The sequence below is a fragment of the Lissotriton vulgaris genome, chromosome 1_1 (genome assembly GCF_964263255.1).
Source record: "Lissotriton vulgaris chromosome 1_1, aLisVul1.2, whole genome shotgun sequence".
Lineage (NCBI taxonomy): Eukaryota > Metazoa > Chordata > Amphibia > Caudata > Salamandridae > Lissotriton > Lissotriton vulgaris.
This window is the reverse complement of record NC_141685.1, coordinates 834,344,744-834,359,225: the sequence shown is the minus strand read 5'-3', so window position 1 is coordinate 834,359,225 and position 14,482 is coordinate 834,344,744. Positions and strand designations below refer to the sequence as shown.

Below are 14,482 nucleotides of genomic sequence, written 5' to 3'. Positions count from 1 at the left end.
CTTTGCATGTCAGTGATATTTATCACTAATGACATGCAAAGTGGGCGTGCCAAGATGTTAGCGACTGGAAACAGTCCCTAACATCGCTATCTCCTATTACCAACTTTTAGAGATATTCGCGCTAAGCGCGAATATCTCCAAAAGCTAACACCTGCCCTGAGCAGTTCTTAGCCATGTTATCCAATGGGAGGTGGATAACATGGCTAAGAGCATTTGCTCGATAATGCATGAATATCGCTTACTTTTCAGCGATATTCATGCATTGCGGCCGTTTTTTTTCGCATTTGCGATAAACCTTGCTAATAGCAAGGTTTATCTGCGATAAAAATCGCCGATGTGCGGCGATAATTTTTGTCTCTAAACAAGTTAGAGACAAAAATTATCGCTAGTTGTTGGTAATATGCCCCTGGGTTTTTGCTTGCAGAAATCGGGAGGCGGGAGACTAGCACTGAAATCAGTAGTCTCACGCCTGAATCGGGAGGCTTGGCATGTCTGGATTCTCTACAGTTGGGGCCATAAACTACATCCGCAGGGCTAGGTGATAGCCTGGGACCGGCCTGGCATCTAAAATGGCTGCCGTGCACGACAAAATTGTGGCATTGGAAAAAAGGCAAGATGGCGCAGACAATGTTTATCAATAAGGATTCATTTATAACAAAATATTTTATCGCACTGACAAATTGGCGGTCAACACTTCCTGATTTCCATCGAATCGAACGTTAACAGACGTCACGCAGCAAAAAAAAAAAAAAGCTCACGCACAGCCGCTGGAAGACATGTATCAACATATATGAGCCTCCTCAGCCACCCTCAGAAAACATAAGGGATTAGGATACGTCTCCCGCACCCCCTTATACCTAGTAATTTAATTAAAACAAAGCACAAAATGGCGAATTCCCGTTTCGCTACCAGTTTGCGGCCCAGTTCGCGGCCCGTGAAGCGCTTCTACCGTGAAAAATAATTTTTTTTTTATTTTCCTCACGGGACCCTTTAATAACCCCAACAACATTCCTAGGGGGTCAAGAGGGGTATACCTTGCCCCCTTTCATTAAATTCCCCCTGGCGGTCAACACTTCCTGATTTCCATCGAATCGAACGTTAACAGACGTCACGCAGCAAAAAAAAAAAAAGCTCACGCACAGCCGCTGGAAGACATGTATCAACATATATGAGCCTCCTCAGCCACCCTCAGAAAACATAAGGGATTAGGATACGTCTCCCGCACCCCCTTATACCTAGTAATTTAATTAAAACGAAGCACAAAATGGCGAATTCCCGTTTCGCTACCAGTTTGCGGCCCAGTTCGCGGCCCGTGAAGCGCTTCTACCGTGAAAAATATTTTTTTTTTATTTTCCCCACTGGACCCTTTAATAACCCCAACAACATTCCTAGGGGGTCAAGAGGGGTATACCTTGCCCCCTTTCATTAAATTCCCCCTTCGTTTTTCACCTCTTCTTCTCTCTCGATCCTACCGAGAGATAAGATGGCGGCCGCTCCGGACTGTTTAGAATGTTGACAGACACCGAGGAGCCAATCAGCTTCGCATCGCAAAGTTCCGTTTCGCGAAAAGTAAGCGGACCGGAGCGCAGCCCGGAGCGCTGTTACAGATATATATCTTGTTTTGAACGTTAATTTCTCAAAATCCACTGGAGCACATATATTGAGACCTAGCAAAGGCACATCGGGCTAACAGTCCCTACAATTTTGCCAAGTTTCGTACAAATCCATTCAGCCGTTCGAGCTAAAAGTGAGGCCAAAGGCCCTATGGAAATTAACATGGGAAAAACGCGTTTTGGGACCCCCCTTTTTTCTTGGCCCCCCCTTGACGAAACCCCCCCAAATTTTCAGGGGCTGCTCAGAAACACAATGATTCCGTCCACAAACGCCAAAGTTATTAGACATAGAATTTTCAAAAGTTCCATAGAGAAAAAATCCTAACTATATATACCTACTGGCTATCGCCAGTAGGTAATATATATATATATATATATATATATATATATATATATATATAGTCAGTTTCACCTGCAAACTGCCATTTGCATTTTGAGCCCAGCTGGCTCTTGATCACTGGCTTGCATAGTGATAAATAAAAAAGCAGGATGGTGCTATGTGACCATATTTATTTCATCATTGTTGCCGCCCAAGTGGGCGTTGCCCATAGCATGCTGGTTAATGTAGCCCTCTTGATAACTGGACTCAAATACAAAACCTTAGATAAAGTACTGCTGTCCTCGTTAAAATTAGCCCTAGTGGGATAATGTTCTGAAATCAAAGTTATTGGAAATGACAAAAGGTTTCGCCGTAATGACACCAATATCAATCCAGGGGTCAGGCCCCCTCCACCTCAGAAAGCACCCGCGGTTGCGAGCACTGAATCAGCATGATATGCGGAGGGACGGCTCCTGCGGCTGGACCGACGTGGAAAGGAAACAGCACACAGCCCCCGGCAGTATCACCACAGCATTCCCATGTCAGTTTCACCTGCAAACCTGGTTTCTTTTGTATATTAACTGTATGACCACTAATGTCTGTCACCTTAGGTGAATGAGTTTATGTGGACCTCTAAAAAGACCTTGAGTAAACCCCAAAACGCACTAAACTTTGCTTTTTACTTTTAACCTGCTAGTAGTCTCCACTTACCTTCTCCTTGAACACTGAGGGGTTGAATATGACGGTGGGCGGATCGCCATCACAAGCTGATTTACCCCGCCATATTACCATGGTGGGGGGGTCTTTGCGTCCGCCGCTTTTCAGCTGGTCGGCAATCATTACGATTGCCGGCCAGGCGTACTTGGGCACTAATATGGTAGGCCTTTCCATGGCGGCGATGCCGCCATGGAAAGGCTGGCGGGGAATTGCTTTGGGGGCCGTTGCGGGCCCCGGGGGTGGGGGCTGCACTTGGGGGGTACCTATGGCACCTCCCTACATTGCCATGAACAAGGTGGCAGGTACCGCACGGTGCCTGCCACAAGGCACCGCCGCAAGGCACCACCGCAAAGGTGCCCTGTGTTTTGGTTCCGCAAGTCGGTGGAAAAGGATCGCCTTGCAGAACCGTGGCGGACGGACTTTCCATCCGCCACGGAAAGATTGGGATTCCCACCGGCATCCTAATTTGGCAGTGGGAATTTCCTGTGTGATGGCGGAAGGACCGCCATCCTAATGACCCCCAAAGTTTTTTTACAAATTAACCACTGGCGACAACACTATCAGTAGGTCAAAAATAAATTGTCTCAGCCTACACCATCAGGATCTGGAACAATATCACCCCTGCCATTCGAACAGCACCAACCTTCCTACAAATCAGGTAGAAACTGAAAACTTACCTTTTCAAGGAACACTACCCTAAAAAGGATGACTTCTTACCCCTTCCTCTAGCCTTGCCTTCTCCTCTGCCCCCTCCCCACCATGTATCCCTGCAGGAGGTTGCCCACTGTACAGCACTCATTTGTAGCCGGCTAGGTGTGCGCTTCAGAAATAACAAAACATATCAACATATGCACAAATCCTTAATAAGTCTCCTTCTACTACTAATGATAGGAAAAACCATTACAAACTCGTAATAATGATAATATAAATATATGACAAAGTCAAAATAAGTTAATGGAACAGATTTTATCACTATACCACAATGCACTGCATTTATTGATAGGAAAATAATAATAAATAGGATGATAGTAGTAATAATACTATTAATAATTATAATACTCATTATTAATAGCAGTGTTGCTATTATTAATATTACGGTTCTATTAGTAATAATAGCAATGGTAGCAGTATTGCTATTATTATTAGTGTTGATATGATAATGGTGATAATAATAATAATGATTAATATTGTTATTATTATTGTTGTTACTACTATTATTATTTTCATTATATTCGTCGTAGTAGTTATAGTAGTACTGGTGGTGGTGGTAGTACTATTGATATTATTATTAGTATTGATATTAGTAGGATGATTATTATTATAATAATAGTGATTATAATTTTATTAGTAGTAGTTGTTGTATTAGTATTGCTATTATAATTGTTGGTGTTATTATTATGATTATGATTAGCATTATGCAGACTGCAGCAGACTACTGTCAAACGGCTGCCATTGACCGACATGGGATTCCGTGCAGCATGAAATATGTGGTTTTGAGTATGTATGCTTTGCATAGATAGTGCTGAGGTTCCTGGACTTACTCATGGACTAGAATATGAAAGGGGAGTAATGGCAGAAATAAGGCCTTAGAGAATCGCCTGTGCTAGATCTGGCTGGATTTTAATTGAAAGATGTATTAAGGTAGTGGTAGTAGATCTCTCTCTCCAACTATCACATTTCACACAAGAACTATCTTTGGACATACGCCTGCCTCTTACCTTTTCAATTTCATCTAGAAAAGCGTCAATGAAGTCCCGTACCACCGAAGGATCCCGCGTCGCCTTGTGCTCCTCAGCAGACTCCCTGATGAACTTCAGTAGCTCTTTTTCTGGTTTAAACAGCTTCCCCACAAGGCCTGGGATATGCACCAATGCTGGAACAACGTTTAGTATCTACAGTGTAACAGCAAGAGAGCAGATTCTCAAAAACAGGGACATCAATAACAAGATATACAAAAGAGAGCTATTCACAGATGTTTATATAGTGGAGGTGGGCAAGCCAGGAAATTAATATGGAAAGCTGAGTAGGAGCCGAGCACAGAGCCAAGCCATGTTATGATAACGAGATTTGTGTAGCGCATTACTGCCCACAGGCGTCTAAGCGCTATTCAATTCAGGCTCGGAAATGTCACAGGTCCGCAGAAGTTACCAGCACCTGAACAACCAGGTCTTTACCGCTTTCCTGAAAGCTAGGGAACTGGGTGCTGTTTTTATGGAGAAAGGCAGTATGTTCCTTGCTTTAGATGCTTACAGCACTATGCTCTTTCCACCCCAACGTACTAATCAACATAAACAACATAGCTGAAATAAAAGATTGTAACAAATGCCATTTATTATATAACTAGCAGCCCGTCCCGACGTTGTCCGGGTATGAATTCCTGCCGGCCAATAGTATATTGTTTTGTAGGATTTCGTTTTGATAGCATTTCTTGTCTGTGACAGGCCTGTGAAACGCTCCGATTCACAGTGCCCTGCTGATGCACTTAAGAGTGCGCGTTCAGTAGTGTGTGAACTCGAGTTTCCCTACTTTATTTTTCCTTGCAATATTTTATAGCGCGAACTCCAGCACAATTTACATTACAGAAGAACATTACAGAAGAACACATTCATTTGTGGTAGGCACAGGGAAACAAAGCGATTTGCCTGGAATCACAGGATGTTGAGCTGATGCCGAGATTCGAACGTAGCTCCCCAGCTCTAAAGTTCGCAATTCTAGAACTTGTGGCGGGAGGTGTGTCTAAAAGTGTATGTCGGTGCTGGCCATCAATGAGAGAGACCTGTGCATTTTTCAAATGGGTGGTGAAAAAATATGAGTATGTTGCTGGAGATGTGGGCCGCCGTGCCACCAATGTACTTACCGGGGGAGGGTAAACACCCATTATTCCGCAACTTTCTTCTAGCATACCATCACTCCGCATACTTTCATTACGAAAGTACCATGACTCCGCAATGCCATTATAACGCATGGCATTACATTTTATATGCTTTTACCACGCATACCTTTACAATGATATTCGTTGTAAATGCATAAATGGCAAAAGCATGTTTTTTTTGTAATGTTTGGATAAGGTAAGTATGAGTATAGGGGTATATGTTTTGGGGTACTGAGTTATATGTTTTGGGGTGTTTGGGTATTTTAGGGGGTCAGATATAGTTATGGGTTATGGGGTACAGGGTTAGTTTTAGGATTTAGGGATAGGTATGGGTTTTGGGGTACTGGGGTATTTTTAGGGTTCAGGGCTAAGTTTGGGGTACAGGGGTATTTTAGGGTTCAGGGGTAGGTTTGGGTTTTGGGGTACAGGGTAATTATTAGGGTTCAGGGCTAGGTTTGGGTTTTGGGGTACAGGGGTATTTTTAGGGTTCAGGGGTAGGTTTGGGCTTTGGGGTACAGGGGTATTTTAAGGGTTCAGGGCTATGTTTGGGTTTTGGGGTACAGGGGTATTTTAGGGTTCAGGGGTAGGTTTGGGGTTTGGGGTACAGTGGTATTTTTAGGGTTTAGGGATAGGTTTGGGTTTTGGGGCACATGGTATATTTATAGGGTTAAGATGGGTTAGTGTTTAAGGGTGATGGGGTATTTTAAGGAGTAAGGGTGGGTTATGATTATGGGGTGCAGGGGTATTTAAAGGGAGCAGGGTGGGATTAGCACACGATATGAGACCTGGCATGAAGGGCGGAACGTACCACACGCCCCCAGTGTTTGTCACGCCCCCAGCACACGCCCACAGCACAACGCAGACACGCCCCCAAGGGACTACTTTGCTGGCACGGTTCTTTTACCTTTTAAATGTATATGGTGGGCGTCTGCATAGCCTATGTCCTTTTGCTGCAACTGCCCTTTCCAACGCTGTATTGGGTGTTGTGATTGGTGCTGTGGTTCCTGAGACTACCCGCCTCAAAGGTTTGGTCTCTCTCTTTATTATATTAGTATGGATTGTCACAATAAGTATCTCTAGAAAATTTAAAAGTTATTGCCATTCTATCACAGGCTAACAATGTGACTATTGAAAGAGATTCCATGAAAGACTGGACATCTTAAATGAAGGCAATTAATAACATATTTTAAACCAAACAAAGGTCTTGGGTAGCGCATCGAGTTAGAGGTCTTGAGGTATACCCAAGTGAACTGCAAAGCTCAGCTCAGCCACACCTAAACAGAGGTTGGACTTTTCAGTTTTCACCCTGTAGCACCTCTTCCATTTTGCTTTCTGTTCAGGATTTTTAGGTTGGGCATTCTAGACCTCTTGTATATACTTTAGTACATATTTTTATACTTTTATATATACTTATATGTGTATGTACTTTATGGGTTCTGGAGATGAGCCCTAGGACTTGTCTGCTTCCACTTAAGGACTTTTTTCTCTGTTCAACTGCCTCTATTTAACTGTCTTGATAGAAAACGACCAGCAGAGGTCAGTAAAATACCAGAATTGCTTTCTGCTGAGGGACTTTCTTTTTTTATTTTTCTGGCAACTGTCTCTATTTAACTTTCTTGATAGAAAATGACCAGCAAATACTCCTCATTCCATGATAGGGGTGAGGCAGTCTTGGTCACACGGTCAACGTCCCTCAAAGCCCTCTCGGTCCTTGTAAAAGTCCAGTCGGCACTGGACTACCAGTCCCCGGGTAGCAGCCAAATCATTCTCTGGGTGATAACTCATCTCCTGGGTGACCAAGCTGCACTCCAACGACTCTCCTGGGTCCTGTGGACTCAGGTGCAACTTTGAAAATTAGGTTCTGGTCTCTAGTGCTACACGGAGGCAGTTGGCAGTGCTCTGAACAATCTAGGATACCAACTTGTCACAGCAGGCTTCTTCAACTGTTGTAGCCCTTGGAGTCTCTTGTTTCGGCTGGGATCTTGAGACAACTTCTCCACAAGCAGGACACAATAAGCATAGTCTCTTCTTCTTTGCTAGCCACCAGGTTCAGCAGGTGCAGCCCAGACCAGTGCAGCCTCTCTTTGCCTGTTCTTCAATGCAGTTGTGATCTGACTTCTGGGTGCCAGCGTGCCCTTTTTATGAACAGAAAATGCCCTCTTGGTAGGAAACAGTTGGTAGTCAATGGGCTGCCAGGTCCCCTCCCTCCTGTAGACCATTTCCTGTGAAGTGTGGCATCTGGCTATCCCAGGATACACCATTTTACCCACTTACAACATGGCAGAACCCTTCTCTCGGTGTCCAGAGCTCACCAGCCCAACCCAGAGGTGTGACTACCAAGGGGGCGTCACACCCCTAGAAAAATGGTTTGTCTGTAGTCCCAGCCTGCCTACCTAGACAATGATGCAAACCCTTTACCAAGTGTTATTTATTTGCCCTTCAAAGGTTGCTTCTCCGTTGAAGCTCACCTTTTGGGCCAACACTGGTGTGGCTTCCTGCAGAAGGGAGGTAACAAATCTCTCCAGAGCATCCTTCTAGTGTCTCCTTTCCTGGGAGTCATTAGCACGTCTCCCTAGGAGGGCAGAAAGCTGTCTTGGGGATAGGCTCCTTCTGAAACTATTAAGGACGCAGGAAATTAAAGGCCAGATAAATGATATGGCTAAAGAATTCTAATTTAGTCTTATGGAACTAGCAATCATCTGCATTCAAAGTCATGCCTGCAATCAGATAGTAAGTGACTTACTTGAGTGAAAGCTATATCATTTTCCTTTTGTGTAGCCCCGAAAATCAATATGTCACTGCTATAGTTGAATGTATTTACAACTGACTGTATGACACATCGAATGACGTCTTGGAAGACTTCTGCAGCCAATGACCGCTCAAAATAGAGTCTTTTATATCGAAACAGGCCTACGTGTGCATCAAAGGTTGTAATATACTTGCAATCTTCTTTGAGTTCCACCTGATGATAAACTTTTTTGTAATCAAGGCACAAGAAAACCTGTGCACCATTTAATTGCGTTAATATGCCAGGAATATGTGGACCTGGATGTCATTTACGTTCATTTGCCTTGTTTGGTTGGCACATATCAATGCATATGCTCCTTCAGTGTCCTTTTTGGGTACTGCTACTATGGTTAAAACCCAGGGAAACCCAGACTAGTTAAACACTCAATAATGTCATGTTTAAGTAATGATTCAAGTTCTTCTTCACCAGCTTCCTGTAAATGAAAAGCAACTTGTCTACTTCTCTGAGCAACTGGATAGATATTGTCAATCATGTGTAACTTTACTTTCATAGTATTTAGTTTTCCCAAACCATGAAACAATGAAGGAAGTTGACTTACTATTTACTGGTGAGCATTCAGGTTGTAATTCACAGAAATCAGTCCCATATCAGTAGCAGCACTGACACTGAGCGATCAGGCACTTGCTGCTGTACTTTGGAGCACATGGATGGGTGCTTGCAACTTTGTTTTTTTGTGTTACAATGTCACTACAAATTACCCTTGACTTTTTATGGGCGCTGATGCAGCCCAAGAGTACACTTTGGTTTTCAATGGTGTAAGTCAAGGTAATAGAGACAATTCATGATATTTCTCTTCAGGCGTTACATTTATTGATTAACCACTGTCGATGATTGTTGCAAGGTGGAAATATTATGTGGCATTGCTTGGTAGCCTTACCATGTAATATTAACACAATACCCGAAAGCAGACCTTGGATTCACACTAGTATTCCTTACTGGTAGAGTGGCAAAATGCAGTCAGGCTTACTTAGAGGAACATGTGTTAGGCATTTTAGAGTACCAATATGCATGAAAGGTAATTGACACGACTCAAAAGAAATCCAAGACAATATATGAAAATTGAGCTTATTTCCTATATAAATTTAGACACCGAAACAAAATCAATACAAGGTGTATAACTGGAGTTATCGATTTTTATGTGTTCAGAAAATCAGTACTTTGCAGAGATGTCAAACCTTACCATTGCAGACAAACACTAAGGGGTGATTACAATTTTGGCAGTGCCGGGTCCGCCCGCCACTGCACTCTCAAAGCGGTGTTCAGACCATCCTATCTGGAGGGCTTTTTTGGCCATTCCCAAAGCAGTGCCTCTAAAAGCAGGGTACTGCAATGGGAACGCCAAAAACAGTTCCTGCATGGCATGGACTGAAAAGTCCATGCCATGCAGGAACTGGTGTGCATGCACACAGTGGAGCACATGTTGTGCCTCCCTGTGTGCATCCACATGGTGCAGAGGCAATAGTTTCCTCTCTGCTAGGGTTTTCATTGAGGAGGAACAGCAATGTAAACCCTGGTGGAGAGAAAACTTTTAATATGCTCGTAATCAGTGCCTTAGTGACACTCGGTCACTTGCAGGGTGAGCTCAATGGAACGCACTCAGAGTGACGGTCTTACAGGTACTCAGACCAAGTCGCATCAGTGAGAACAACTTTACCTTGCCCAGATAGTCCGGGTGAAGAGGTGACTTTGCTGACCTTGGTGATGAACAGGGAGCCACTGTACCTGACAAAACACACTTGTGGCACTCGGTTACTTGCAAGTTGAGTTCAGGGGAGACCCTTGGAGGTTAAGTTTGGAGGGGCCCATGACTGGGCCCCACCAGGCAGAACAGCTCTACATAGCTCGATGCAGAGGTGCTCCTGGCTATCTGTGGTGCAGAACGGGAGTTACAGTTACTGACTAACAGGCGAGTAAAGAAGCCAGTAGTCAGCCAGACCACCAACAAACTGACCACTGCAAATGCAACATTGTAGCAAATCTTCTTCCAGAAGTCCTGGGAACGCTGTAGAAAATGGAGACCGGGAGAGGTTCAGGATTACACTTCTCAAAAGGCACTTGCAGGTTACTTTCAGGCTGGTCCTTGATGGGGCCAGGCAGACAGTCCTTTTTCGGTCTTGGAAGTGTGTTTTGTGTCTACCGACTGCAGGGCATTAGTATCTCTAGTTCTAGGGAGTCCTGGTGAAGTCTTTTGGTAGCAGAGTGGTTCACCTTCCTTTTGGAAACGGTCTTTGGTCCATAAGGAGTAGTAGTTCAGGGGGTGCAGGGGGGCAGACACGGGCCTTTTGCAGACACAGGTTCTTTGTCCTTTCTTCATCAGCGGAGATCTGGAGTGCTAATGCCAGGGGTGCCCCTTAAATCCTGGATTTAGTGGGTGTTTAGGAGTGTAAGGGTCAGTAGGTAATGGGCTCCTGCAGCTAATCCAACCCTAGAGTCAACACATTCGGAGTCGTTTGTCTCCAAACTACCCAGAACCCACTTCTTTCAAGATGGCACGGGCCATCCTCTGCTGCTGTACAGACCAGATAGCTCACCCTAGAGGTGTGGCTAGCTTTTGGAGGATGTACGCCTCCTGTCTAATTTCCCACTTGCTCGCAAACACAAGTGCCTGGAGGCAGCAGGCTTTATCTCTAATGTGAGATAATTTACTTGCAAATCAGAGGAGGTGTGGTCTTTGAGGCTGACTCCCTGGAGTGTCACCTCCTCCATGCTCAGGCCTTTTGTCTCCATCCTCTGAGAAAGATAGAACTTCCCAGCAGGAGGGAAGACTTCTGTCTTGTCGGCAATGGGCTTGGAAAGCCCACCCAAGCACTGGGAGACTGCGGCAACCTCCAGGAAACATGTCAGCTTACCCTAGATACGAAGGTCATGGCAGGGGTGAAAAAGCACAGAGTCTGATATGAAACACAACTGATTTAGGTGGAACTATAATGGAGCTGGCTAACTCGGGGTCATCCGCTAGCTAGTCCACGTTAACCTAAGGACCGCCGTTCACTAACAGTGATCTTTAATGGAACTATCACTAAAGGGACATGTATGCTTATACATACATGTCCACACCTTTAATATAATGCATCCTGCCTCCTGGGCTATAGGAGGCCTACCTTATGGATCGCTTACTTACATTATGGAATTGAGGTGACCCTGTGACACATGGCGTGTGCAGGGTCCATCTCGAACAGGGAAGCTGCTCGGGCTGGGTGCAATGACAGATCTGCTGACTCCTTTTACTGGGGCCACAAATAGCGCTGCAGCCCTGGTGACTCCTTTAACACCCTGGCTCTGGGTGCCACTGGTACCATATACAAGGGACTTATAAGGAGGGTTGAAGCATCTTGCCAATTGGGTGTACCAGTTCACATTTCCTTTGAGGGAAAGAGCACTGGCAGTGGGGCCTTGTTAGCAGGTCCCAGTGCACTTTCAGATCTACTACTACAGCATCTAGAGCAAAAAGTGGGAGGGTGACCATCCAAAAAGGGCTCTTTCCAACAATGATGAAAGGTATTGAGCAGTCATTTATTTTTAATGTTATTTTCGGGCAATGTTTCTATGACTTTGATGCTTTGGCATGCCGACTTTTCTTTGACTGACATTTTACCTCGTTTGCCGTCAGTCCAGCATGTGCTCTTTTTTCTGAGGCAAACATTGACATGTTCATAAGTGTTTTGAAGTATTGTATATTGCGTCTATTGTAAATATAGTTTTGTATGTATATATGTGATTTGGAGGTTGATCCATGTTTTTAATTCTACAGCCGTGATGAAGTGCTCATGGGCGAAAAGGGTTGGCTGGGCAGACATACAAATTAAAAAAAAGTCATTAAAGTGGATTTAAAATTCATGTGCAAAACTCCGAAGTAATATTATTAGATGTTATTTGTTAATTCAGCATTATTTGTAACTTGTCCTAATTCTCTGCATTACGCTATATTGATTATATACTTGTATGCTCCTTTTCATTTGCTATTGTTGGTTTTGGTCTGTTTGTGACTTCTAAGCAGTAGGGTCACGAGAAGTAGTGTATGGAGAAAACATATAATAAATACAATAATACACTAGTGGGACATCCAATGGCCCACACTGCTAGTGCCGAATTTCTGTTGATTGGATTGCGGTTTGTTCTGCACAGTATAGTTTTATATGTAACTACTGTTCAACATGGAGGAAGATCACAAAAAATTGGCAGTGGATTTATTCAAACAAAGTAAAATCATAGTGACAGAAAGTATCAGAAATCCATCAAAATGACAGTCTTAACAGTAAATTTCTTAAACTTGACAAAAGGAAAAAAGTCGAACTTTCCAGGCGGTGGGATGGAATAAGCCTTAAAAACTATACTGAAAATAAACGCATTCCGCGAGGTTTACGGATTTTGATTTTCTCCACATCTGATGATCTAGAGGATGACCATCTTAAGGAAAGAGGGGAGAATTTATATTCTGCCTCCTTCTGTATGATGCATATTCTAATTAAAAACTCAGAAAGAAAAGTGGAAAAGTTAAAAATTCACATAAAGGAGTTAGAGAAAGAAATCAAGGGAATGAAATGGCAGGACCTTACTGAAAAAAACGATCACATCCTAAAGTAGATAATAAACAAGCATCAACTGCAGATAAAGGAAAGGAAGTTAAATAAAATCAGAAGAGACGTGAGAGATTACAGCACTTGTTGTATTTTTACATTTGCTAAAAGGTTCGATCAAATGAATAAAAACAAATTGTTACAAACAACAGATCTGGGAGCTAAGTTAAGCTCAGTTAATTATAACAGTTTTTACCTATCCTCAAACAATGAACTAGGTCCTCGTAACATGATGGGTTCGAACTCATCCCAATGCTCCTCATTTCTGAGGAAATCCAGTGCATGAAGCTAAGGAGGAGAAAAAACATGGGAAAACAAGGAGGAGTAGGAGAAACACAGAAAATACATAGATGGGAACCCACAGACAGAACAGGAACAAAGTATGAATCTAAATAGAGGGGCTCTCCTTATGACAACTGAGAATTATGAAATATTACAAGCGATGTATCTGTCTGCTAGAGATTTGAATGAATCTGAGTTGAAGGTATTACAACATGGCCTTTCGTTTTGTCCTGACATGAGTTGTGACATTACAGATCTAGAGATTGACCTTTATAAACTTGCAAGGAGACTAAAGGTGAAAGTTTTTGCTATGAATGATAAACATGTTGTACCAGTACATAGACAAATAAAAAGATCTGAACTGTCAATCTGGGATGTACGTTTGTTGCAATCACTATCTGATGAAGTAGAGGTGAATATTGAGGATCAACCTGTTATTGCTGTTCAGATGGATTATAACTATACAAGTGATTTATCACTACCATCCATATTTTTTCAGCAGGGTAGTCAATTTGCAGCAATTGATCCTTTCATTAAAAAACTATGGAAGACATTTACAAAATGGAAGATAGCAAACCCAAAAAAGACACATATTTCATGAGAAAGATAAGTTTGACTTTGGTAGAACAACATGCATTAATAGATCTAGGAGAAGACAATTGTATTGTAATAAGAGAGGCAGATAAGTGGGGGAAATATTGTAATCATACGGAGAGATAATTACAATAATGAAGTAGGAAGGCAGTTGATGACGCCAAATGTTATAAAAAACTGTCAACCAACCCGACAATGGAGGCTAATAGGCTCCTTACCGACAGATTATTTTCATGGCAAGAAATAGGGTTGCTTTATTAAAGTGAATTCATTTCAAAGCTTTTTATTGATTTTTGGCATGTATAAAATAATAAATACAGACAAAATAACATAACAATCCCTGAAGACAAAATAACAAAAGAATCCTACTCAACTTAAATGTTACTAACAAAAGTACATTTTAATTCTAAATCTAAGGGGTAGGAGCAGTTAGGGAGAGGGAGCTGAGAATATAAATACAGGATTTTATATCCTGTAAAATATAAAATTCTGACGAGGTGTGGTGGCTTACTGACAATATGAGTTGTATGTAAGCTAGCTTGATGTATAAGTGAGTTATACAAGTACAAGAGTATGGCAGTATTTTGATGTACAAATGATCTATGCGTGGTGCTTATAAAGAACCAGGTTGTGGTTCTCTGTGTGGGTTAAAAATGTATTTGTGGTGCAAAGACTTAAATAGGTTGAGCTAACCTCGTA

General features: G+C 42.8%; 1 protein-coding gene across 2 annotated transcripts in view; it reads right to left on the bottom strand.

Moving 5' to 3' along the window:
- The window catches only part of LOC147747974 (cytochrome P450 2D15-like), a 339,742-nt gene that overhangs the window by 117,370 nt on the left and 207,890 nt on the right, over positions 1-14,482 (bottom strand). For both annotated transcript variants that reach the window (XR_015308498.1, XM_086957428.1), the window contains exon 5: positions 4,368-4,541. Coding sequence is in view for 1 of the 2 variants with exons in the window: in XM_086957428.1 (XP_086813554.1) it covers positions 4,368-4,541 (174 nt within the window). In the remaining variant the exon portion in view is untranslated. The remainder of the gene's footprint in view (positions 1-4,367; positions 4,542-14,482) is intronic.